The 23,731-nt window shown below is 53.7% G+C and overlaps 2 protein-coding genes across 4 annotated transcripts; both read right to left on the bottom strand.

Annotated features, from left to right (window-relative positions):
- Positions 1–39: 39 nt before the first annotated feature.
- Positions 40–13,076, bottom strand: LOC309682873 (myogenesis-regulating glycosidase-like). 3 transcript variants are annotated; one of them, XM_082496982.1, is made up of 3 exons: positions 12,983–13,076; positions 4,879–5,627; positions 40–4,785 (listed from the first exon to the last, which is right to left on the bottom strand). In XM_082496982.1, exons 2-3 carry the CDS (start codon positions 5,491–5,493, stop codon positions 3,457–3,459), a joined length of 1,944 nt encoding a protein of 647 aa, XP_082353108.1. In that variant the 5' UTR covers positions 5,494–5,627; positions 12,983–13,076; the 3' UTR covers positions 40–3,456. The 3 variants fall into 3 exon arrangements, with proteins under 3 accessions (XP_082353108.1, XP_082353106.1, XP_082353107.1); XM_082496980.1 differs by having other exon boundaries at positions 40–5,627; XM_082496981.1 differs by lacking the exon at positions 12,983–13,076 and adding an exon at positions 10,084–10,195 and having other exon boundaries at positions 40–5,627.
- Positions 13,077–13,948: 872 nt separating this feature from the next.
- Positions 13,949–18,467, bottom strand: SPMIP6 (sperm microtubule inner protein 6). The gene is made up of 6 exons (XM_082498028.1): positions 18,246–18,467; positions 16,929–17,073; positions 16,112–16,381; positions 15,780–15,961; positions 15,297–15,337; positions 13,949–14,061 (listed from the first exon to the last, which is right to left on the bottom strand). The coding sequence occupies exons 1-6, from the start codon at positions 18,381–18,383 to the stop codon at positions 13,959–13,961; spliced, it is 879 nt and encodes a 292-aa protein (XP_082354154.1). The 5' UTR covers positions 18,384–18,467; the 3' UTR covers positions 13,949–13,958.
- Between the last annotated feature and the right edge of the window lie 5,264 nt (positions 18,468–23,731).

Genomic DNA, 23,731 nt, shown 5'->3' with positions numbered 1-23,731 from the left:
CCCCACGTACTTGGTACAGATGGACATCGTTAAACTTCCTTTTGTTTTCCAAAATTTTATATCAATCAAGGAGATCCATGTTACAGTTCTGTTTTCATAACAATGAAGAGTTAGAAAAGTGGTTAAAAACAAACCCACCAGCATTACAGTCCGATATAGGACAGCATGTGCAAACACAGGCATCCAGAAAACCTGACACACGACAGTGCAAGCTTCAAAATTCAATCACACGGGTATCACATTGACCTGCTGCTTAGCCACCATGTGCCATGGGCTGGGGTAGAAAAGGCTGAACCCAACCCCAAAACCTCTTTTGGGGCTTTTCCTTGGCTGAGTCAAACTAAACTCTGTTTTGGCCAGTGACTTGTGGTGTGAATCAGAGAAATCTCGCTGACTAGCAGTTCCCAAGGTGTCTGTCCACAGGGTGCTTGTAGTCTGTGAGGTCCTAGAGGTCCTTGAGTCCTGCAGGGCTACAGTATAGTGTTAGAAACAGCGGTTTTGGTAAAAAATTGGATGGAAAGGGCACCTAGAAGCCTTTGAGATAGCTTGAGGCAGCACTGCTGGGCCTGTCCCCAACATGCGGGGAAGACTTGGTGCCATGGACCCACAGAAAGCTACCCACATGGGCCTGCTCTTCAGCATCATCCCTTATGTCCTCCCAGCCGCTTTACCTTTCTTCTAGCTGGAGCACTGAATAGCCATGGCCACTTATGTCCTGAATACAGCATTTATAAAAATAAGAGCACTCTATAATCTTACTCATTTATTCATGTAGTTAAATAAAAAGAAAATTAAAACTTTGATAATAAAATCCTTTGTTTTGAGGGGAAGGGAAGGAGGATGCTGTGTCTAATGGGGAATTTCCTCCATGACCTTCCTGAGAGCACCTGAAACCACTGTGAGGGGACTGAAGGCACTCATCTGACTGCTCCCACCATTTTCACAACAAAGAGATACTAATGGGAATGCTGGATTTCTCTACATGTAGCCTCACCCTTTACTGGTGAGGGATGTAGCAAGTGGCACAGCCAAGACAGGGAGAAGACATGCAACATCCTCTGGTCATGCTGGGATCCTTCCCATGACGTTCTGTGCCCAAGATCCCACATCTTCATTGGCAGCTGAGCCATGCAGCAACATCTCCTCCACCCAATGACTCCCATGCCAAGGGAGGACAAGTATTTCACACGCAAAGGTTGAAAGGGAAGAGCTAGAGCCCTTCAAGCATGGCCTTTATGCATTTCTGGGGCTCGAGAAGCCCTCTCTGCATCCTGTCCTCCTTGCAGGCTGTGGTCACTCATGTCCAGGAGCTCCTCCCCTTCACCTTCATCCTCTAGTCCAAGGGCCAAATCCTGCCCTGAGGACTGATGCTGGGGCTCTAGGATTAACTCCTTGCCAGAGAGTGTCTGCAACTTGTCACACAACTGTTATTTGCACCAATGGCAGGGAACAAACTTGAGCCCTTTGCACCTAAAAGCCACAAGAAACAGGCTTTGGGACACACTTGTTCTCCCACTGGGCAGGGACCTTTAGGGCTCCCCTGCATCTCCTTTTGAGGCTGAAACACTAAATTAAGCAGGGCAGATTCAGACCACAAGGGATGCTCCAAAGAGTCCATCAAACTGGACTTCCTCACTTCTTAGCTATAAAAGCACTTCTGATTTTGCCACAAACACCTGATTTTCTACTCCCGGACCCCATCACAACCCCGAGGTTTCGTGCATCTCCTTTTCTGCCTCCTGCAATACCCAGTGCAGGACATGGGCTTTGAGAAAGATCCTCACTTGTACCCAACCTTAGCCAAAACACAGCCCCGTCTCCCCAGGTGACAGACTCATGCCAGACCCATGGCCAGCCCAGACACAATCCTATGAGAAACCTCGCAGATGCTGAGATGTCCTTGGCTGGCTGTAGCCTGGGCAGAGTCAGAGTGCCCCAAACCTTCCCGGCCATCACAGTTCAATTCTGCAGAGATTCATTAAAAATTCAGGGGCAGAAATACACTCCAACCGAGGGCACAGCCAGTAGGGCTGCCAGACTTCAATCCTGTTTGCTCTGTCTCAGAGCAGAGATTGCCCAGGACTGTCTGTGAATGCATCTTCCTGTACAAAACCAAACGGGAAGCTGGAAAAGAGGCATCTCTGTAGCTCCATCTCAGCCGCAAGGGACTTGGGGTGCAGGACCATGTCACCCTGTGCCCCCTCCTGAAGCCTCCAACAGCAACCCCACCTCCAGCACCACAAATGCTGCCTGAGGAAGGCCCTTCATTCTCCCAGGGAGAAAGGAGGGTAGCTTCAGAAAAAACCCTAACTAAAATCATCACCTCTAACTGCAACCTGAGACAGAGATGGATATTAGCTTAATTTCATGGTAGATGAGAACATTTCTGCGGGTGCAGTGAGAACACCCGCTGGCAAACACCCATCAGTGCAAAAGACGGTGTTTTCCACCCACCAGCAAGCCGGCTAGCAGCAAACGACATCGTCAATCCAAGACACGTGCTACTTGTGGGAACCGGCTGTTCCCGGGAAAGCGACACACGTACTCCTTGAGAACGACTTTGCTCCAGGCCATCCTTCTGCCAGCAACAAACATGAAAGCTCATCTGTCCTTAAAAACCAAAAGGGAGGGTATTGGTAGGATAATCATGTAATGAAGTGGGGCCATAGATGCTTTCGAAAGACTAATGGGGCATGCTGGTATGGACTGCGCTGCTCTGGGAAAGGCGATGTTGACACCCAAGGCAAAATACACAAGTGTGAAACACAGGTGCGTTGCAGTGGGTGTTAAATAGGCGAGAAGGTGGAATGGAGCAGCCCCAGCAAGCGATGCACAACCCACACAGTTAAAATACCTGGACGTCACTCGAGTAACCTGGCCTGCCTGGTACCCGGGAAAGTGGAAACATGGGGCAAGTGTTAGTCCGGTGTCACACCAAATTAAAGAGGGAAAAAAATATATGTGTGTATATCTCTCTCTCTCTCACTAGTTTGTATTCTGCTCTGAAAAAAGACATTTTAAATATATTTGCCATATTATAAAACTTAAGGCAGGCTGTGCTGCACAACCATCCCACAGTACTCACCACCGTGCCCAGTGCTGGGTGCTCCCACAAGACCAGAGACGATGGCACTAACCAACCTCCACCTCTTGAAATCCTTGGGAACTGAAAAGGTACTGGCTTTACTACCTGTCTGCAGGCAAACTCCTTCCTGACCTATACTGAAAAAATTCTGCCTACCATAGCACAACCAGAGTGTCCCACCTGCCACAAATTTTAAAAAAAAAAAATCATCATCCCCAACTCCACATAAAAAGAAATTACTGCAAGAACAGTGAAGTCTATTTAATTCCCTTACTCAACCCCAGTCTCAAACAAAATGTGCAATTAGAATTATTATTTGTTAAAAAGTCCTAGGTAAGGCATGGTTATCCCAAAGCTGATGGAGGAGCCTGTTAGGAAACCCAGAGGAAATAGGCGACTTCGTCTAGGTCAACGGGATAGTCCGTCAGCAGCACTGGGGTCTTCTCAAACAACTCCCCCTTGTAGCTGCGCCACTTGCCCGCTGGCAGGTAGACATCACGCTCCTGCTTGCCCATCTCCAGGACGGGAGCCACCATGAGGGTGTCCCCGATGAGGAACTGGGAGTCGATCCTGTGAGCGGCCTCATCGCGGGGTGAGATCCACCAGATGGGACGGATGATGGGGTCGCCTGTGTCGGTGACCTCCCCGGCCAGCTCCAGCAGCAGCGGGGCCACCAGTGACTCGTGGAGCTCCGTGAACTTCTGCGCAATCTCCACCACCTCCTTGTCGTAGAGCCAGGGTGGGATGGAGAACTGCATGGAGGGCATGAAGGCCGACAGCTCCAGCCACCGCACATACAGCTCCCGGTCAGGGATCTCCACCGCCCCATCGGTCTTGTTGGGAAAAAAATTACCCCCGATCATGTCAGCGGATATGAAGGGGTACCCCAGCATGCTGATGGTGAGCACGGTGGGGATGAGGGACTTGAGGCCGAGCTCGTAGCCCCAGACGGAGTCGCGGTCAATGATACGGAAGAAACAGGAGATGTTCTGTGACTGGTAGCCCACCCGCACCTCGGCCAGCTCGTAGAAGGGGATGGCCATCTCTGTGTAGCGCCGTGACCAGATGCTGGGGTCTGAGAGTGGGCGAAAGGTGCTGAACTGCTTGGGCAGGTAGCTGGTCTCACCCGCATCGAACTTGAAGGACGAGATGCCGTACTTGTGTCGGAGCTGGCGCAGGTGGCTCTGGAACCAGTCTCGGGCTGCTGGGTTGGTGAAGTCCAGGATGGCACCAATGCCATTCCACCACTCCACCATGGCCGGCAGCCGCCCCGATGGCTCCTTGATGAACAGCTGACGCTCGATCCCCACTCCAAAATTGGAGGAATTGTAGTTTATGAAAGGGTGAGTCCACAGGGTGACCTTAAACCCATCTTCCCTCAGTTTTGCAAACATCTCCGTTACATTGGGGAACTTGATGGGGTCAAAGTCAAAGTCTCCATAGGCTTGTGTGTACATGTCATCAATTTCAATATGGCTGCAGTTAAAACGGTACTTCTTGATCTTTTCAGCAAATCGCAGGAGTTTATCCTGGTCGATATTGTTCTTGTAGAGGGCCCAGGTGGACCAGATGGGGTATCGGAAGGCATTCTCCGCAGGGATCTTGGAGGGCTTGTTGAAGTACCTGCGCACCATGTACTTGTGGATGGAGGTGACGTCAGAGCCCACACACACCCGGTAGCTGAGCTCGGGGAAGGGCGGCTGCCCCGGTGGGGGCTTGTAGGGTGAGTCCTTGTAGCGGGCCTGGAAGAAGAGGGCGCGCTCAGTGGCATTGAAGCCCAGGTGGAAGGGCACAGAGTCATTGATCTTGATGGCCGCTGCCTTGGAGGAGAGCCAGTAGCGCTCAAGGATGCCGCCAAAGCTGTCGCGGAAAGAGTAGACATCGCTTGTCACGTAGGGCACGGGCTCCTGGTAGCCGGCCAGGCGGATGGGCCAGTGCTGGGTGCTCATCTCCGAGCCCCCGTACCAGTGGGCGTCCTCCCAGAACATGGTGTGCTCCACTGCCGGGCCAGCCGCCAGCTCCTCCCAGCGCACGCGGTAGCACATTACCGTGTCCTTGGGCTTCACCGTCTGGATAAAGAAGTTGAGCGGCCCCCCACCCGACCGCGTGCAGCTCAAAATCTCACCCTCCTTGGAGCATGACTCCAGGTCGAGGCTGCCTGAGCGGAAGGCCAGACGGAAGACCACCTCCCCATGCTGGTTCCTGATGACGAAGCCGTCTGCCCGCAGGTCCATCAGCTCCGTCTTGAGCCGCTCCGCCTTCCGCAGGGACACTGTGTAGTAGCACCAGGCCACCACCGCGGCAATGAACAGGATGAGGCCCAGCAAGATTGCCCCAAGCATGGGCCTCAACTCCTTGGACGGCTTCTGCTTCACTGGCGTGAAGTTCTCAGGCAGGAAGGTGTACATGGTGCTCTGTTTTCTCTAGATCTTTCTGCAGAGGAGTGGGAAAGATCTCTTTGCAGCCACCCTGGGGCTCTCAGGAGAAGACAATGGACTCTTAGGAGAGTTCCCACCTCCACCAAGTCCCCAAGCACCCATCTCTGAAAAATAAGAGGATATAAATAGTGTCAGAAGAACCTCTGAATCAAGGAATTGCTTGTCATCCCTCTGCCGTCTCAATTTCAGCAGCTCCACCAGCCCCCCACCGCTGGGCTGAGACGTGCCAGGTGCTGTACACCAAGTACCCAACACCATCTCCAATTACTGCGGGCAGACAACACGTGCGGAGAACAGCCTGAGCCCCAGGCAGAGAACCCCAGGGCAGGAAGGACTGAATCGCTGCCGTAATTAATTTTTTTTTGTGGGGAAGACTTTCAGCAAGGCAATAGTGGAGACTGTGAGGCGGTAGGAGGAGGCTGAGGAGGAGCTGGATCAGCTCACTGACAGTATCTTTATGGGACAGGGCTAATTAAGAGCCACAAAAGACACCATGAAATGAATTCCAGGCAGACGCTCCTAATTTTAATCAAATGGCCTCCCTGGCAGATCTAACTCAGCTCATCTGCAGCGCCGTCCCCTCCCCATCTCCTCTGTGTCCCAGCCGCTCCTGCCCGGGGATGCTTTGCGGCGAAGGTGGGTAAACTCCCGCTTCTCTGCAGCCCCCGGGGTGGCCAAACAGGGCTGAAGTATCAGCGGCTCATGGCTGGTTTTGGGGGGGCATGTAAGGGGTGCACTGTGCAGCACAGTGTGGCTGCGGGAGGTACCGTGCCAGCAGCTCCGGGTGGGAGGACAGCTGCCACGCACGCAGCATCCCTGTGACAGCTCCAAGTGGGGGAAAAAGACTAATTTTGTCGGGAGCGAGCGGTGCAGGACCTCCAAAGGGCTCTCCCTCCATCCAGCATGGCCCCAGGCTGTGTTTCGGCTCCAGCCCGCTCCCCCCTGTGCGGCCCCAGGGAAGCGGGCTGTGCCAAGAGCCTAATGGCTTTTCCTTGGCCGCGGGCTGGCCGGGCTCAGCCAAGCGCCACGCCAGGGATCCAGAGGGGAAAAGTAAAGTAAGGACACGGGAGAGCGAGAAGCAAACCCAGCCGCAGGAGGAGGAGCAGAGGAAGAAGAGGAGCTGCAGAGACGCAGACCAGCTGGCCGGTACCTGTGAAACACAGGCACGCAGCATCCTCCCCAAGCCCTGGGGATGTAAGGCTGACAGCTCCAGGTAAATCAAAGGGAAAAAAAAAACCCTCTTTTGGGGCACAAATGAAGCTGGTTCCAGTGACTCTCTCTAAAAGTGGTTTGTTTTTTTTTTTTTTAAAAAAAGGAAGAAAAAGATCCAAAATGAAATACTGAACCCTCTCCCTGCCACAGGCGTGGCAAGCTGGAGCACATTTTCCTCTGTACCTTGAATTGCTCTTTCTCCCGAAAATGGACAAGTAAAGCAGAAAAGGGTCCTGAGCACCAACTAAACCCTGCAGCTTCACCACAGGGATGCCCGGGTGTAAACCTCGGTGGCACCACACAGGCTCAACAAAACATACAGCATTTTATATTCATCTTGAAGCACATATTGTGCCAGACCTTGCAGTAGAACTTTTTCATTGCTGGATGGGTCATGTTAACCTTCCACTGGGAGCCGGTAACTTTCTAGGCTGCCAGTTGCTTTAAATGGGATTACGGCGGCATTAGGAAGCGATTAGCCTGAACGGGTGATAGGTTTAGTTAAACAACTTGTCCTGTGGCCAAGTCCCATGGAGCCCTTGCTTGCTGGAGCGGAGCTCCAGCACGGGATGGGAGCAGCTCCAACCACCCCGACTGTTCACCCTGGGCTGGATCCTGTCCCCCCATAAGAGGAACGGGGCCCTCACCCAGCAGCACGTCTGATGCGAGGTCAGCTGAGCCCAGAAAAAAATGGGCAATAAAGGCAGAAAGGAGACGGTGGTGAGAAGATGCTGTGCTTGGGATAAACCTTCATCCCCTCTACCAACCCCGCTTTGGCTTTAGAGTCAACCAGAAACAGCACAGGATTGTTCTGGGGATGAGGGTGGGGGAAACGTTTGCAGGGTTTTGGCCAAAACCAGCACAGCTGAGTGATGCTGCAAATGGCAAGATAATTCTGGAAATACAGATGGGTATGCTGAGCCCAAACGACTTCCCTCCCTCTGTCGGCACTGGGAATTTTTGGGATGCCAGAGAGGGAGATGCAAATACCTACTGCTACCAGAGGCATGCCTGTGTCTCATGTGTGCCTTATCTTGGGACTGCAAAACTCAAGGGGGGGAGAAAATAAAATGCAGCCACACACTGAGCAGGGATCACAAATTATTTGGGAGAAGAATTTTAAAATTTTTCACGTTTCCTGTAAAAAAAGGAGGAAATAAACAGTGTTTTCTTTCCCAGCTCTCATTTAGGGTTTTACGCCCAAGAAATGGCCGATATTGCCGCTGCAGGGACAGCCACCTCCTCACTCCCTGTAAAATTGACAGCAGCTCCCAGGGCTTTAGGGAGTTTCTGGATTTTCATCTCCCTTTCAGGAGGATGGTTTATTATTTATGAACTACTTCGAAGCTGCTCTATTTTTAGGCTGTTTCTTTCTTTTTCCCCCCATGGGCTGGAGCTCATGATATACTGCCGTCACTGCCACTGCCAGTAGAGAAATAATGTGTTTTTTAAGAAAGGTTTTGCAGCCTTTTGTGGCCCTTGGACACCAATCTGCCTCAGAGGGATGTGCGAGTCAGGTGTCCAAGCTGGCGGATTTAATCCTGCTCTGGCTGGGCCAGGATCGAACCCCTGTGGCTGCCTGGGGCTGAGGGACATCACCCTTTCGGGTACCACCCCAACGAAGGTGCTGAGAAAGGTGTTTTCAGGCATTGTCCAGCACACCAATGGGCCAGGGAGGTCTCTCAAAACAGGATCTTGCTCTGTGCCTGTCTGGCCCCTCTGTCTTTTTGCCTCGTTAACAAAATGCACGTTCTCCAGCCAGTGATTTGGCTCTGTCCCAGTCGAGAGGTAAGTCTCCCAACCTCCACAGAGATGCCTGTCACCTCACCTTGCACTAGCGAGCTGTAGCCCGCAGAGGTGCCTGCTCATGCAAAGCCTGTTAGCCTGTTTCAATTTTTTTTTTTTTTTTTGGAACGCAAACTTGTTATTTTGCTCCAAGATGACATTGTGGTGACCTTTAACTCCTCAAAAAAAAAAAAAAAAAGAAGAAGAAAAACGGGAAGGGAGGGTAGGCTGTCACAGCCAAACAGCATGTTTGCAGCGTGCTGCGCTGGAGCTTCCCAGCTGACCCAAAACAAAGCTTTTTCTTCCTTTTCTGTGGAAGCAGCGAGTCGTCTTGCCTCCACTTGAAATGAAAGCAAAACATCTGAGCAGGACACACTTTATGGAGTAAAAATAAAAATCCATTATTTGACCGTTTCTAATTTTACCAACACTGCTGCTAACCATGGGCTGCGAGACCCACAGCACCACTAACCCTAGCAACTTTGCAATTAGGACATTCATTTAAAGAGGGTCAATAACATTTAACTGGTCCCTATTGCCCTGACGGGGTCCAGTCTGAACCATGCCAGGGGCCAAGCTCATGATGGGGACGTGAGCACCATTTTGCCCGCTGGGATGCCGGGAAACCCTCCCCTCTGGTGCAAAGTGCTGCTGCCTCCTCCCCAAACATCTTGGCAGGAGTCGAGCTAAGGGAGCACCGCTGATTTCACTGGGAGGCATTTCCAAGCCCATAAAAGAGCAGGGAATTAGGATGGCAAATTAAGGGGGAAATTACTTCTCTGCAAAACAGCTGCAGGGGTAAAAAAAGCCTCGACGTGCTGATTCTGCAGTCCCCTGTGGGGCACCAGCCCTGCCAAAGGCAAACCTGACATGGGGGGACAAGCAAACCCTTCACGGGGGTTTAATTTCCCTTGGAGGGGTCTGCAGCAGCACTGGAGTTCTCTGTAGGGCTTTTTGGAGTCATAAAGGGTGAAATCACCCTTCCAGCCTCTTGGCACCGATGGGAGTGGGTGGGACTGGCGAGGGTACCCGGTGGCATTGCAGGCATGGGGTGCAGGGCTGCTCCCCACACTCCCTGCACTGCCGGATCAGAGGCAGCGATTTCTCCCCCAGCCCTGCAGAGCCACCTGCAAGGATCCCCCCAAATACTGCCCCAGATCACCTCGGGTCCCTGGGCTGATCCCCACGGCACACAAGCCATCCCAGGCTGAATGTGGGTGGCACAGACCCTCCCAGCCCCCATGCTGGGGCAGCCACTCTGCCTTAGCAGGACAGGGACAGCAGAGGGGCCATGGTGCCCCCTATCTGGGGGACCCCCGCCTTCACCGTCCCCACTGTGGTCGCAGCAGGGACAGACACGCTGCCCAGCCCGAGGGGCTCGGGGAAAGGCTGCGGTTTGGGGTGTCTCCGCACCTCCTGCAAAGTGACAGCCACTTGCTGTCGGGGCCGCTGACTCCATGGCAAGACACAGCAGAGAATTCCCTGCAGCGCTCGGCTGTCGGATATGGACAGCCCCGGCCAGGAGGCAGCTCATCCCGCTGAGGGCACAGTGCCGGTACTTACCTGTCCATCACCTCCCAGGGATTCCTGCCTGCTGCCTGGCTCCAGCACAGATGGCTTTTTAAGCACATAAAAAATAAGCACTGCTACATCTCCATGTCCCCAGCAGCTTCGTCCTCTCCATCACGCAGGGGTGTTTCGGGGCTATGAGCTGGCTGGCCCCAAGCAGCATGTGTCCGTGGGCAGGAGGAGGGGATCCATCACGTCACCGGCGTGCTTTCTCAGGCACCGTGACGGATGCGTGAGTAGCCAACCCTCCAGCCGGGGTGTGCCGAGGCAGCGGGACCCAGCCAAGCAGCGGCTGCCGCAGGCATCGCAGTGGTGAGAAGGGCACGAGCTTTGCCGAGCTTCAGCTGCCGGAGTCGCGGGACTCGGGCTTGCACCTTGCCTCCCTGCCAGGTGAGCGGCAAAGGGCGGCAAAGGCTCGTCCCCTCCTGCGTTCACAGGCTCTCCGGAATCAGAAAGCAAAATAAAAAACAACCCAGGGTTCTCTTTTTTATTTCTTCCCCAAATCTTGTGATTCTAAGCAGAGTCATGATTCAGCAGAGTAAGGAGGCTGCCTTGACTGAAAGGAAACAAGCAGCCCCGCTGCTGCCGCCGGCTGGTTCGTAAGCCAGGATTAAACAGCACTGGGCACCCAGAGGATAAACCCCAAATCCGAGGGGGCCACGTGAATACAGACCTCATCTGCAAAGTGCAGACACGCTGCCAGCACCTTGCTCCGTCTGCAGGAGCAGACAGCAGATTTGAAGCTGCAGCTTTAGCTCTGCCCAGCCTTAAATACTTTCACCTATATTGTAGGAATCGTCACTTTACAGCCTGGTTATGTCCCTTAAAGCTGCTAGTGTCAAGTGATGCTCCAAACCCATTTAGACACCTCATCCAATGTCTGACCATGACTACAAAAAAGCCACAGGGAGTCAATTCTGGCAGCAGATGACTTAATATTTAACATCCCTGACAATCCCCCCTTTACAACATTGTCTTTCTTTGTTCTTCACCCTGTGCTAATTTGCAAGATGAAGTTTTAATAAGCTGGGTTTTCACTTTAACCCTGCACACTGCACTTGCAGTGCTGCCGCCTCATGACTAAACCATGTCCGAGGGCTCTCTCATTCCCCTGCCTGGAGGCACATCACAGTGCCTGAATTTGTCTCAGCTGCAAAGATTTGTGGAGACTTTAAGACGAAGTGAGCTCTCTTGCTCCACTCATATCAAAGTGCATTAGAGACATGGGAGAGAAAGCTCTGGTGCGCTCCCTTTGAGGACATCTCTGTGTCTACCTTGGAGATATCCTACAGCCCCTGGGGGAGCCAGAGGCAGCCTGGGCTGAAGCCATGGTCCATGGGGTAACCCAGAGCCCAAACCCAGCTCCTCAGCACCTGCAGGGCCAGCAGCTCTCGGAGAGGCATCCACTAAAACCACATAGCTCATGCCCGACGGCAGTGAAATCAAAACACCAAATACAGGGAGTTCCAAGCACCAGCATGCCAGTATGATATAAATCTCTGTCCAAAAAAGAAACGAGAGCAATAACTGCAATCCCACCGAAGGAGCCAGCACCAGGCAGGGATGTGGCCCAGCAGGGCTGGTCCAGCGGGCAGGTGGATGAAACTCTGGCACAAGGTATCAGTCCACCACTAGCTCATTTCATTTGTCATGTGTGCTGTATAAGATACACAGCCATAAAGATTTCAGTGTCTGTGTTGCTGTCTTTTGGTCCCCCAGCCCAATTCCTGCTGGCACAAGGTGTGCTTTATCTACCACCCTATCACTCCAACAGCCTCTCTCCCCAGTACTCATGCGGGCGTCAATCTCACTCCTGCTCATCTCGGTCCTCCCAGACAAACCACCCCACAGCGGGACCTGGTGCCTCATTTTGCCCCCCACCCCCAGATCCTTTCTTAAAAGAGCTGATGCAGCACTATGGGAGTGTTCAGCATTTCAGATGCAGAGGCAGACTGAAACCCGAGCCCACTCCAACACCCAAGTGCTACAATGCGATATGGAGAAGAAATGGAAACTTAAGCACATCCCTCTGACATAGTCCCTGCGATTTTCTAGCCACTGGGTCACCACGAAACTCCAGTTGCCGGCAGCTCCAAAGAGCAGCGGACAGCTCATGGAGGTGGGCTGGTGACTTAGGACCCCAAGTTTCCATCTGTATCCAACAGCCAACTCTGTGGACAACCTTGGGACCAATGCAATCATTAATCCCTTAAAGTGCTCCCTGGCAGCTCTTCCACCTGCGGATCTGGCCATGCAGACACAACCCCCCTGACCCTCAACCCCCCACCAGGCTGCGTGTGCCCGCTGTGCCCGGCACTTGCCCTTTAGGCATCACGAGTTTCCCAAGAGGGAGAGAGAAAAGAGAAAGATTTGCACTTTTCTCAAACAGCTTTGGCCACTTGCTGCTGCCGATGGCCCTGGCCGATGGAGGGGCTGTCCCAAAAAGCACTCCAAACCCAACCCTGCACGTTGCGCAACGTGCTGCGCAAACCCATCTGCTGAAGTTTTCACTGCCAAACATCTGTCGAGTGGCAAAAGTTGAAGCTGCACCTTGCAAGTGGAGACGGGGACGTGTCTCCGGGCGGCAAGATCCCCCTCCTTACCAGTCACACGAAAGACCGGCGCGGCCTCTACACGGCCCAGGGCGACAGACTTGCACCCCATGGTCAAGGTGCAGGTTTGCAGGGACACCCCCTGCCTCCCCGAGCAGGCAGCTGCCTGCCCCCGCTGCCGGCTGCAGCCCGGGGGCTGCCAGACGGGGGTCTCCCCCCTTCCCCGCCTCCCGCAGCCGCTCATCGCCCCCCCTCAGTCCCGGGGATGCGCACCCCAAAACCTGCCCCGGCGGCTCCTGCATCCTTCCCCGGCGGGCGGCCCCGGGAGCCGCCAAACTTACCGGCGGCGCCGGGCCATGGCTGGGCTCTGCGGGACACCGGGGACGGGTCGGGGAGCAGCGGGGCTGTTCGCACAGCCTGAGCGCGGCTGAGCGCGGCCGGCGGCGGTTCCGGGGTTGGGCGCTCCCCGCCGCCCCGCCCCGGCTCCAGCCCCGGCCCGCCCCCCCCCCCATCCTCCCCCGGGCCGCCGCTCCCCGCTGGGAGATGTAGTTCGGGCCCCTCCCGCCGCTCCGCGGGGCGTACCGGGGGTTTGGAGATGCTGGGGATGCCCGGAGAGGTTGGAGATGCTGGGGATGCTCGAGGCCACCCGGAGGTGGGGGCACCCATGGGGCTGTGCTGGGTTTTGGTACCGGTGGAGCTGTGCTGGGATGCTTTTGGACCGGGATGGGGTTTTCGTTGGGGTTTTCCCAGTGGTGCTGCCCCACGGGGACTCGGAGCCCCGGGTGACTATGTGCTGGAGCATCCCTGCGGTGGGAACCACAGCCCTGTGAGTCTATGATCTGCAGCACACGTGGAAGGCCCCGGGTGGTGTTCCCTGCTGATACTGGGCTCCTAGGTCATAGTCAGAGAAGGGCATTTCATGCCTTCATTAACTATGTGCTGATTTCAAATGCCCCTCCTTATTTAGCTTGTGTCCGTGCTCACTATCCCAGATGGATGGCAACTCTTCCTGGATAACTTGGCAAAAGCAAGCTCATCCTAAACAGCCCAGCATGAAGCCAACAAACATGGGTATCAACGACCACTTCTATTTCTGGCTGTGTTACTATGCTCTGAGAGCTTTTCCTTGTGTGCTTTTGTGGTCTCCAGCTTGTGGGTGGTGGCAAGGTACCAGCTCCTGAGGGCTGCTAAAGTGCCCAGTAAACCAGCAGTCCCTAAAGTTACTTCCCCCTCCCCAGGAACTTCCCCAGCCCGTAGAAAAGGATATGAGGGGGACAGTTGCTCAAGCCAGTTTTAATGAAAGCCCGTCTTTGTTATTCACCAGCGGCACAGGGCAGAATAAGCCTCTGAGGTAAACTCAGGGTGGATGATGTAGCTCCCTTGCTGGACTCCTGTCCTCATAAAGTGGCTCGTATCCCACCTAGGAGAGCAGACAAAGCTATCAGGCATGGGACGATGAAGCTCTGGTGAGGAAGAAGAGCAGAAAACCTGTTTCTGGCCATGCAGCTGCCCCCATCCACTTTGGTGTGTGTCTTTGGGCACTGAGGCCAAAGCAAAGCCTGAGCAGAAGAGCTGAAGCTCCCTGGTGTTGCCATCTCAGCAAGCTGCTTCCAGATGGGTCTCCCATCCTGCAAACACCCACTCTCTCTTGCAATGTCCTTTTCCTAAGATCTTCCTTCCCAGACCCATGCCAGTCCAGGAGAATCTGCCTGTTTCTCAGTGGAGAAGACCTTGAGAAGCATCTTGCTGAGGGTCAGGCATAGGAACATCTATAGGGAACCCAGTGCTCCCTGTTTGTTCTCGTTGTTTGGTTTTAGTTTCTAGGCTCAGGAATTTAAAGCCAATTACATGTTTTCTGTGAAGCCTGATGCCTAATTTTGGCCCATGGGGGGCTGATGCAGTAGCAGAGTGATGACTAAGGTGGTTGAACAGCCTTTCCTCTCCCCTCACTGCTTCCCCAGGGCTGAAAAAAGCTGCCTTGACAATGGAGACATCCTAAAAGTAAACGTGGAGATTAAAAGGTGCTGCCGGACCTGCAGCGGGTGAAGGACAGGGCTGATTACTGCTTAACAAACAACGTGACCAGGGAACAGGTTCTTGGATAAGAAGAGCAAACAATGATAACAGAAAATACAAGAGCAGCACAAGAAATGCTGATGTGGCCCCAAAATCTGGGAGATGCTAAGCTACATGCAGCTGGGCTCAGTGGTGTCAGCAAGATTTCAGGTGCTGTACAGTCCCAAGGACCTCTGGATGAGACCAAGCATAGGAACACCTCTACTGGGAGGAAATTTGGCAACTACATCTCCCTCGGTAGCAACAACATGCTCCACAGCCCAGCAGCACAACAGTGTCCTGCCCTCCCTGGTCATGTCCAATTAGCCTGTGAAGTGGAGGTGCAAAGGCTGCATTGCTGCAGTGTGATGGGACCTGCTACCCCTTGGGGTCTGCAGTTCGCACCATCATCCCCAGAATAACCCTCTAAACAATTTTGCGAGAAAACTCAATAAAAAGAAAACTAGTGGCTGGCTGGTGTTAGGAAAAAATAATAGGCTTTTCCTCCAGGGCAACCAGCTTGGACTGCTCCCCCCATTGAACTTGTCTGCATCTAGGGCTCCTGAACGGGGAGGATGGCTGGGGGCGATATGTACATACACAACATTGCGCTGGGGTTGTAACTGCAGCACTGGATAATTCTGCAAGACACCGAGAAGGTAGGGTGAGCAGTGGCCCCAAGGACAAGGGTGGTCATGTCCGTCCCAACCCAAGGCAACACATCCCATCCCATCCCATCCCATCCCATCCCATCCCATCCCATCCCATCCCATCCCATCCCATCCCATCCCATCCCATCCCATCCCATCCCATCCCATCTCATGCCCTCCCCTCCCCTCCCCCCCTTCCTTTCCCTCCCCTCCTATCCCAAGCTATTGCAACCCATCCCTTCTCCCATCCCATCCCTTCTCCCATCCCATCCCTTCTCCCATCCCATCCCATCCCATCCCACCCCAAGACATCCCATCCCACCCCATCCCATCCCATCCCATCCCACCCCATCCCATCCCATCCCATCCCATCCCATCCCATCCCATCCCATCCCATCCCATCCCATCCCATCCCATCCCATCCCAACTTTACAGCCCTCTCTCCTAGTGCATGGAGAGGCCTTCTGATGGTAGATGCCCCATCAACGTCATATTCCATCGCTTTCAGGCAGTAGTGGCGCCCAGAAGAGGGGCTGTAATAGCCCTGGAAGCATCCCCTCCCTGTCACAGTGTACAAGGGTAGCCTGTGTGGCATGTTGGCAAGCATCTCCTTCTCTGCAAGTGGAGCAGTGAGGGTGAGGAGGAGCAGCCAGCCCATCACCTGGATCGATGCCAGCATGGCACAGGCACAGCTACAGCTGGAGTACAGGGACAGGGCGAGGGCAGTTACCAAATTGATTGAGGCAGGTGGGTTTCAGGGAATATGGCATGGATATGCTGTGCACGATGGTCTCCATCCTTGTCTCCTGCAAGGAGTGATGGCAGCCTTTGCTAGATTGCCACCTTTTCTCTGCAGAGCCTGACGTGCCAGAGGCACCTGAGGCAGCTCCCATTTGGGGAGGTCAAGGGAGTTGGACTTCACCTTGGGCAGGAGGGGGAGGTAAAAGCAGTGTTTATTCCAGGCTGTGCTGTTGTAGGGACCTGTTCTCCAGGTGATGTAGTTGTCCTCATTGACAAAAACTGGGTTGTACCTCTCTGCAATGCAAAAGTGACAGGCAGGGGTGTCCTGTGGTGCTGGGGATGCAGGGGAAGCACCGGAGAGGCCCAGGTGTTCCCCCTCTCCCCAAAACGCAATGCCACGGGGCCAAGGGGGCATGACAGAGGTGTCGTTCCTGGAGTCCTTGTTGAGGATCTGTGATGGAGGTGACACCCACTACTTCCAGCTTGTTGGTCATTTGTCCATGCCCACACAGCCTTGATCCCTGGGGGCTGTGGGGTGGCAGGAGGGTGTTTCCCAGGCAGTGCCTGCCACCAGGGAATATTTAGGGGCCACCATGGGAGACAACCCTGGGGACCTGCAGACATGACAGGGACAGGGACAGCCTCAGTGCAGGGATGGGGATAGGCAGCTGTGGCAAAGCCACAAATGCAGACGCCAAGGGAGGTTTCCTTCACCACTGTGGAGGGGATGCAGGATGCAAAAAGGGGGATGAATAGAGCCACTGTCGGCACCCTCAGCTTCCCGACCCCATGGGGGTGTGACCCATGTGACACAGGGGGACAGTTAGGACCTCAGCAGTACCTTTGGACCTGGCTAGCCGGTACTTCTCTTTCCAGTAGGCAGCGGGGTCAATGGTGTTCCTGTAGTACTCCTGCATGGCCGCCTTAATCAGCTGCTCGTGCTGACCTTGGCTTGATGGATTTTGCACCGGGGGCATCGTTAATCCCTACAGACAGCGGGGAGTAGGGAGAGACACCCAGGCCACACGGCAGTGTCTGCCTTTGTGGCCATCGGGGCATGTGGTGAAGCCGATTACAGGACAAAGTCTAATGCTGGAGACACAGCTGGAGATCTGGCCATCGAGCCTCCCTTTGCCGTGGGTTGGCATGGGGGTCATAGCAGCATTGTGATCCCCCCATCCCCACCAAAGCTTCCTGCTTGCCCAAAACCAGGGGATGGAGGATGGCTGGGCATCACTGGCTCCTCTCCCCCTGCACCCAGGGTGTCCACAGGCATCCGGGCGCACTGCAGACCGGGAGGCGAGCTGGGTGCGTTGGGACTGCCAGGTATGGGGCCAGCAGGGGTTGAGAAGGGTGTAACAGGGCCAAGCCGATGTCCTACAGTTGGCAAAGCCCATGAAGGCTGGGGGTCTTGTGGGACCGGTGGGTGCACTGGTTGCATGAGCCATTTCTGTCCGTGCACAGTGGTGACACCCCTCTCCATGCCCTCTGCTGGCTCCCTCGTTATAATGCACATGCTAACGAGGCTGCAAGAGATGAACGTTTGCAGTGTGCTTTGCATTGGAGCCTGCACGCTTGTTAGTGCATGTGGGGAAAGCTGCATGTCCTCCAGACACCGCCCACGGTGATCAGGGATCCCTCTTCCTCCAGGACCATGCCTGGGGGGTTTTGTTGGTGCTCAGATCTCCCCCTGGCATGGAAGGTCCCCCAGTTGGAACTGAGCTGAGCCTGTGGGCTGTGTGCTGGAGCAGCTCTCAGATCCACCCCCTCATCACCGCCATGTCACACAGCAGCCCTGGGCTGAGCCCTGCCACTGCCTCAGTTTCCCCTACCTCAGCAGATCCTGCCCCCTGCGGACTCTGAAACCAACTGATGGACAGGGCAGATGCATGAGAGCTTGTGCTGGTGACCACAGGCCCCGAGAGCCTGAAGCCACTGCAGGGTGCAGCTCCAGGGTACAGTAAGCCAGAGATCACAGGCCATAGGGTATAAAACACTTTCCAAACCAGGGAGCATGACACCCTCCCCCCCCTTCCCACATTACACACACGCAGCAAGGCACCCTGAGAGTTCCCATGCCATCCCCTTGCCCAGCACCCAGCATCCACAGCTAGGTAGGGGTAGAAACCCTGAGGTTTCCTCCTCCCGCAGCATTTACCTTGGTCACAAACTTGTTTTCTTTCCAGAGCTGCTGTGCACCCTGCTCGTGGATGGTCTTTTTGACAGAGCATGGTGGGCGGTAGGAGTCGGTGTAAGTGCTGATGGGAGTCTTGTGTTTTTTGGAGAAGAGGAACATGGTGCCACAGCCTGCTGGGACGGGAGCACTTGGAGTCCCAGAAGGATCTGAGGACGCCCCACTGGATGAGCAGCACTGCGTGGGGCTGGGGGCTTGCAGCCCACGCAGGAAAGGGGACAGGGCTTGTGCCACTGCTCTGTGAGTCCAGGGTGGTGCTTGTGCTATCAGTGATGTCATAGTGTGCAAGCAGGCAGAATTTGGTGGCTTTCTGTCAGTCCCATAGCTACGCCCTGGTTCTAGCCTATGGCAAAGCAATTGCTGCCTGCATCCCTGCACAGGCTGCACCCTCCTGGCTTCGGCTCCACGCTTCCTCCCCTCCTGCAGGCAATGACCTAACAATAGTAGGAAACAGTTTCAGCTGGTCCTAGTCGAGATAATTTTATTTTGGGAGGTGCAGGAGCAGCGACTGTAGCTTTTCCAGCTCCTATCTCCCCTATTCCCTTGGAAACCCGGCAGCAACCCCGCTGCATGCACGCAGCAGTACGACCAATGCCCAGGGCACAGCACCAGGCGTTGTCCCACTGCTGGGGTAGCCAGGGGAATTATCACCTGCTCTATCTCCCCTTTTTAATTAAAAAGCTGGATTTTAGGTGATTGTGTGTGGCTTGTTTGCTCTTCTGTCCTGAGTGATGGGCTCTGCAGTCAGAGTGAGCGATCCTCATCCATCTCAGTGTGCAGAGGCAGCTGGGTTATGCCAGGAGGGATCTGCATTTAGTGGGTTTGCTTCTCCCGGAGCTGGGGGATTGAGCAGAAATCCCTACCCCTGCAGAAACCCAGCTCTGGCCAGGCTTGTCACACAGTGCCATCTCAGAGCCCTGCTCTGCTCCTGGCTCTGGCCCCTTCTTCTGCCACGTTATTGGAGATGATCTGCATCTTGGCAGAGTGGATGTCAACCAGACCCGGTGACCTGCTGTGTTTGCTGCGGGTGGGCGACGGTGGGGCTAGGCAGCTGGGGGCACCCGAACGCTTCCAGGCAGAGGTGATTAATGCACCATTAGAGATGAAATGAAGAAAATAGCTTTCACACCCCGCTGGTCTCTGCTGAGCCAGGCTTAGGCTCTCCATCAGCCCCATCCCCTCCTGGGAGCCATTGGGAGGCTGGGTGGGAAGGATGGACACTGGGGTATCTACCCACAGCCCCCTCAGCTCTGTGGCCTTGGAGCACCCCAGGGCACAGACCTGGGGAGCACCACTCTGCAGAGAGGTGGAGTCCGAGCCTCTTGGTTTGGGGGGGACTAATCCTGCGCTGAACCAGCTACAAGCATGAGCCACTGTCCCCCTTGCAGCTGTCCCCTGTCCCCAGCAGTCTCTGGGGTTTCCAGCTGCTGGTGCTGGACTTCAAAATCAGTGATCAGCTTCTGTGCCAGCAGCTTTGAGGGGCAGAAATGACTGCAATGCTGGAGAAAAGGTTATTCCACCCATCGATGTCATACAGATGAAGCACTTCCTTCTGCTTCTGTCTCAGCCCAGATGCAGGGGCTGGGTCCAGCCCACGCACCTTCTCCTTGGGGAGCAGTGTTTCCCAAATGCTACCTGGGGGCTGGCCAGCCCCGGCAGTTTTCCCTGTGTCATACGACACAGCTCCACACCAGCCGCTTCTACTGGGCCCAAGCAGGCTGGTATTGGCCATGGTGTGAAGGCTGGCACCCCCTGATTTCAGTATCCATGATTGTTGGGGGCTCAGAGGAGATGGTGCAGTTCGTACCCTCTCACCCTGGTATGCTCCAATGAGAAAGGCTGGCAGGCAGTTTTTCATATGTATGCTTTTTAATATCATTAATTCTGTTACACTACACACAACCAGTAACAATGATAAATACTGCAATGGAAATGTTAAAAAAAACATTATACATGTTTCATGTTTTTGAAAAAAAAAAAAAAACAAAACCCCACATTTTAAAATAAATTAATGCATAAAACTGATGGTAGAAAAAAGAAAACCCAAAACAAACCACAACACAACTGATCTGTTTAAGGCAATACTCTACGCAGACAGGAACAGAAGTACAACAGTGTGCTACATGTTCTGAACAGGAAAAAAAGAAAGAAAAGAAAACCCATACAAGATGCAGATTGATGCTTCAGGAGTGCAAAAACTCCCCAAACTAGATAATAAAACCAATGGCCAAGTTAAGTGCAGCATTAATACACTCTGCATGTCAAATGATTAGCAGGTTCCTAACATGGACTAAGGTCAAGCTACAACAAATTTATCTTCCTAATTAAAAGGTCATTCAGGTCAAACCCTACATTTAACTCTACTTTGCATTTGGCTGTTTCAGCTGTGTTTCACTATATGCAAGGACAGCTGGAAATTCATCTCCTGCTCTTGAGATTAACGCAATGGTTGGGAAGTCTCTCCTCCTGAAAGATATTTCCATTAAATACATCCAAAAAGGACCTTGCTTTTGGTGATCCTGAAATGCCTCCCACCACCCCCTCCCCTGGGGCGGCAGGTACCGCATGGGGAACAGAAGCCTGGGAAGCGTTTGCTCAGGTTGAATTTTTTCCAAGCTGAGGACACGAAATGGAAGTGCAGATTTGATCTGGACTCGGAGGAGTGCTGTTTCCCTGTCTGCCAGGAATGTCTATCTCGAGCCTGTTGAAAGCACTTTGCCAGCACGTGAGACATCCAGCCTGGATCTAGGCTCTGCATACAGCCACGATGTTTGCTATTAAGTTTGGTGCGAAGCTCTGTACCTGCTGGGACAGCCAATGAACCCCAATTATTAATGCAGCCCAGAACTTGGCCACTGGAAGGTGGACAATAATCATAATGCCGAAAAAATCCCCCTCTCCCTCAAAAAAGAAAAGAAAAGGGACAGTAGCCACTTTCTGCCAGCTTCCGCTGGTGGATCCCCATCAACTGCCACCTATGCAAGACTGGCATCGTCAGATCTCACCAGCATCGACCCAGTACATTACCAGTAAGGTGCATGTCTGCAAGGTACTACCAGGGGGCTGAGAAGCTTCTTGGAACACGGTCAGAGCCTCCTGTACTGCCCTGCTAGAGCGCATGTGGAGGAAGCTATGGTACACAAGGAAAGAAACCCAAGCGGAATTACTAGACTTGTGATGGCTAACAACTGTCCAGGCTGCCGTGGGCTTGGGTGGGAGATGGGAATGCAGAACTGGGCTGAGAGTCACTTTGGTGCAACTGCCTCTGATGCTCATCACTGGTGCATGGGGCTGGGGGAGGAAAGACGATGGCTGCTTTGAGAAAAGAGGAGTGGAAGGAGGACGTGTGCAATATAATGAGGCTTGCAATTCTAGGACTAACCACTGCACATGGATACCGAAGATTACCTGTGACAACTAGCTATCCTTCTACCATCACTGCTCCTTCCCCCACTTCCTGGTCTGATTCTTCTTCAGTTTGGGAAGCCGTGGCTGTTTGGCATGATGGCCCATGCTGACTCTCCCACCCCAGTCCCTGCACAGTGCACGGGGTGACTCAGCTACAGGATGTAATGAGGTCTGGAAGTCGCACGTTAGGCACAGACCAGCTCTGCATGCAAGCAGCATCTGCTTTCAGATCCTTCAAAGCTATTTAGTGGTGGCTCATTTCCTTTATTAAACTGAAGGTCCAATATCCTCTGTGGAAGGAGTAAAAATGGTTAAAAATGTGCAAAAAGGGGGGAAAACCCCCACAACTTTCTGAATTTTCTCTCCTGCAAAGACTTCATCCTCTGCAAGAGTCTTTCTCCCTGCAGAACTACAGCCCTACCAGCGTGTCTTACAGTGCTCTGCCCCAGTGCAGCAGGAGCACAGCCGACAGGCATCCCACCTGTTCCTCTGCTGCAGGTCTCCAGCCTGCACCAGTAGCACATGGGCTGGCAGGCCTGGGACCTGGCGCTTGGGTCCCAGACCTCCTACAGCACCAAGACCTGGGGGGGTAAAGGCGACCAGCTTGGGTCTCTGGATCACACCAAGGTTTTACACTAGCCTGGTGAACCCTCAGCCCCACAGCCTTCAGGTAGGTAGAGAGAAATCCCAGCCTGCTCTCTGGATCACCCACGATCATGTTTGTTGGATCTCCCACTGGTCTGACGTTTGCCTTGGGTTTGTCTCAGGACAGAGGCAGCTACAAGCCAAACACAGCTGCTATTGCAGCTTTTCCATGCAAAGAACCCAAGCAAAGAAATCTGTGAGCTGGGGATGGAGATGAAGGTGATAAAAACCAGAAGGGCTGTTATGAAGAGAGCTTGTCCAAGTTTTCCATCTCTCTCCATGAGTCTGCATTACACCTCCTAACAAACTTTGCATCTCCGAAATCATGCAGGCTCCAGGAAGGTGGGTAACAAATGGAGTTGCAGCTTTTCTGGGGTGCAGAATGAAAAGGCAGCCTGGGTGGAGAGCAGTGCTTCCCGGTGAGCTCAGCTGGGGCAGCTGGATGGGCAACTAGGGGAGAAATGCTGCTCCGGAAAGCTAAACATCTCCGCAGGTAACGGGGCTGATCTCAGCATGGCCTTTCAGTGGCCTTTTCTTTTCCTGGTGCCTACTGTGATGGTTTCCAGTGACATGTCTGAGACGGCCACATTTTAATGAGGCTTCTTTTGTACCTTCCACTCCCCGATGCAATCCCACTGTCTGTATCACCATTTGTTACTATAGAAATGGCTCCACAGACCAGGCACAACCAGCGAGGCGGGCTCCTTCCAGGAGCAAGTCCATCTTTTGCTGGAGCAGCTTTTTAGAGAAAGGCTCGGAGCCACCACCAGTGGCAAATGAGTCTGGGATGCAACGGGAAGAGCTGCTCTCCACAGGCACCAGGGAAAGCTGCAACCTGTCCTGCCAGTGTCTGTGCTGCTCAGTGACATGGCTTGCTGCATGGTTGCGCGGGCTCCATGCTCTGTGCTCTGCTCCATGTAATCTCAATTAGATCCCAACCTTTGCCTCCCCAGCAACCTGTCAAAGCAGTGCTCAGCCAGGCAGCATCTAGGTGCTGTGGTCCTGGGATTGACACCAATGTCAAGGGAGGCAAAGGAGGGGATGTAGCTGTAATTTTTTGGAAGCAATGCAGTAGCTCAGCTGCATAATGCAGGGAGTGAAAATATGGATGCCAGCCCCTGTGAAAAACCTGCATTAATCTTCTGTAGGTTATCCCTGCTCACAACCTCTTCCTCTATGCTAAATTGATGGCCCTTCTCCTTCAGGGCTTGTGTGGCTCTGTAACAGAGGCAGGTTTGTGTGATGTCAAGGTTTGGAGCAATCTCTCTCACAGGAAAGTCTTGAAAGGAAGTGACAGGGATGCAACGTGCTCCCAGAGGTGAAAAGCACCTTAAAATTAAGACCTTCTCTTAGGCTCAACGTAGCCCAGCTTGCCCTGTCGCACTGCCCACTATGCA

This window comes from Vanellus vanellus (genome assembly GCF_965231255.1).
Source record: "Vanellus vanellus genome assembly, chromosome: Z".
NCBI lineage: Eukaryota > Metazoa > Chordata > Aves > Charadriiformes > Charadriidae > Vanellus > Vanellus vanellus.
This window is presented reverse-complemented; position numbering and strand designations above follow the sequence as displayed.

Bases quoted from the DNA above. Each gene is read 5' to 3' on its own strand.
- LOC309682873 (XM_082496980.1), bottom strand. From the start codon at position 5,493: ATGTACACCTTCCTGCCTGAGAACTTCACGCCAGTGAAGCAGAAGCCG.
- SPMIP6 (XM_082498028.1), bottom strand. From the start codon at position 18,383: ATGTTCCTCTTCTCCAAAAAACACAAGACTCCCATCAGCACTTACACC. The intron at 16,382-16,928 runs GTACTGCTGAGG...TTTGCATTGCAG, and splicing joins CCGGCTAGCCAGGTCCAAAG to AGAGGTACAACCCAGTTTTT. The intron at 15,962-16,111 runs ATATTCCCTGAA...CTCCACTTGCAG, and splicing joins GTGCACAGCATATCCATGCC to AGAAGGAGATGCTTGCCAAC.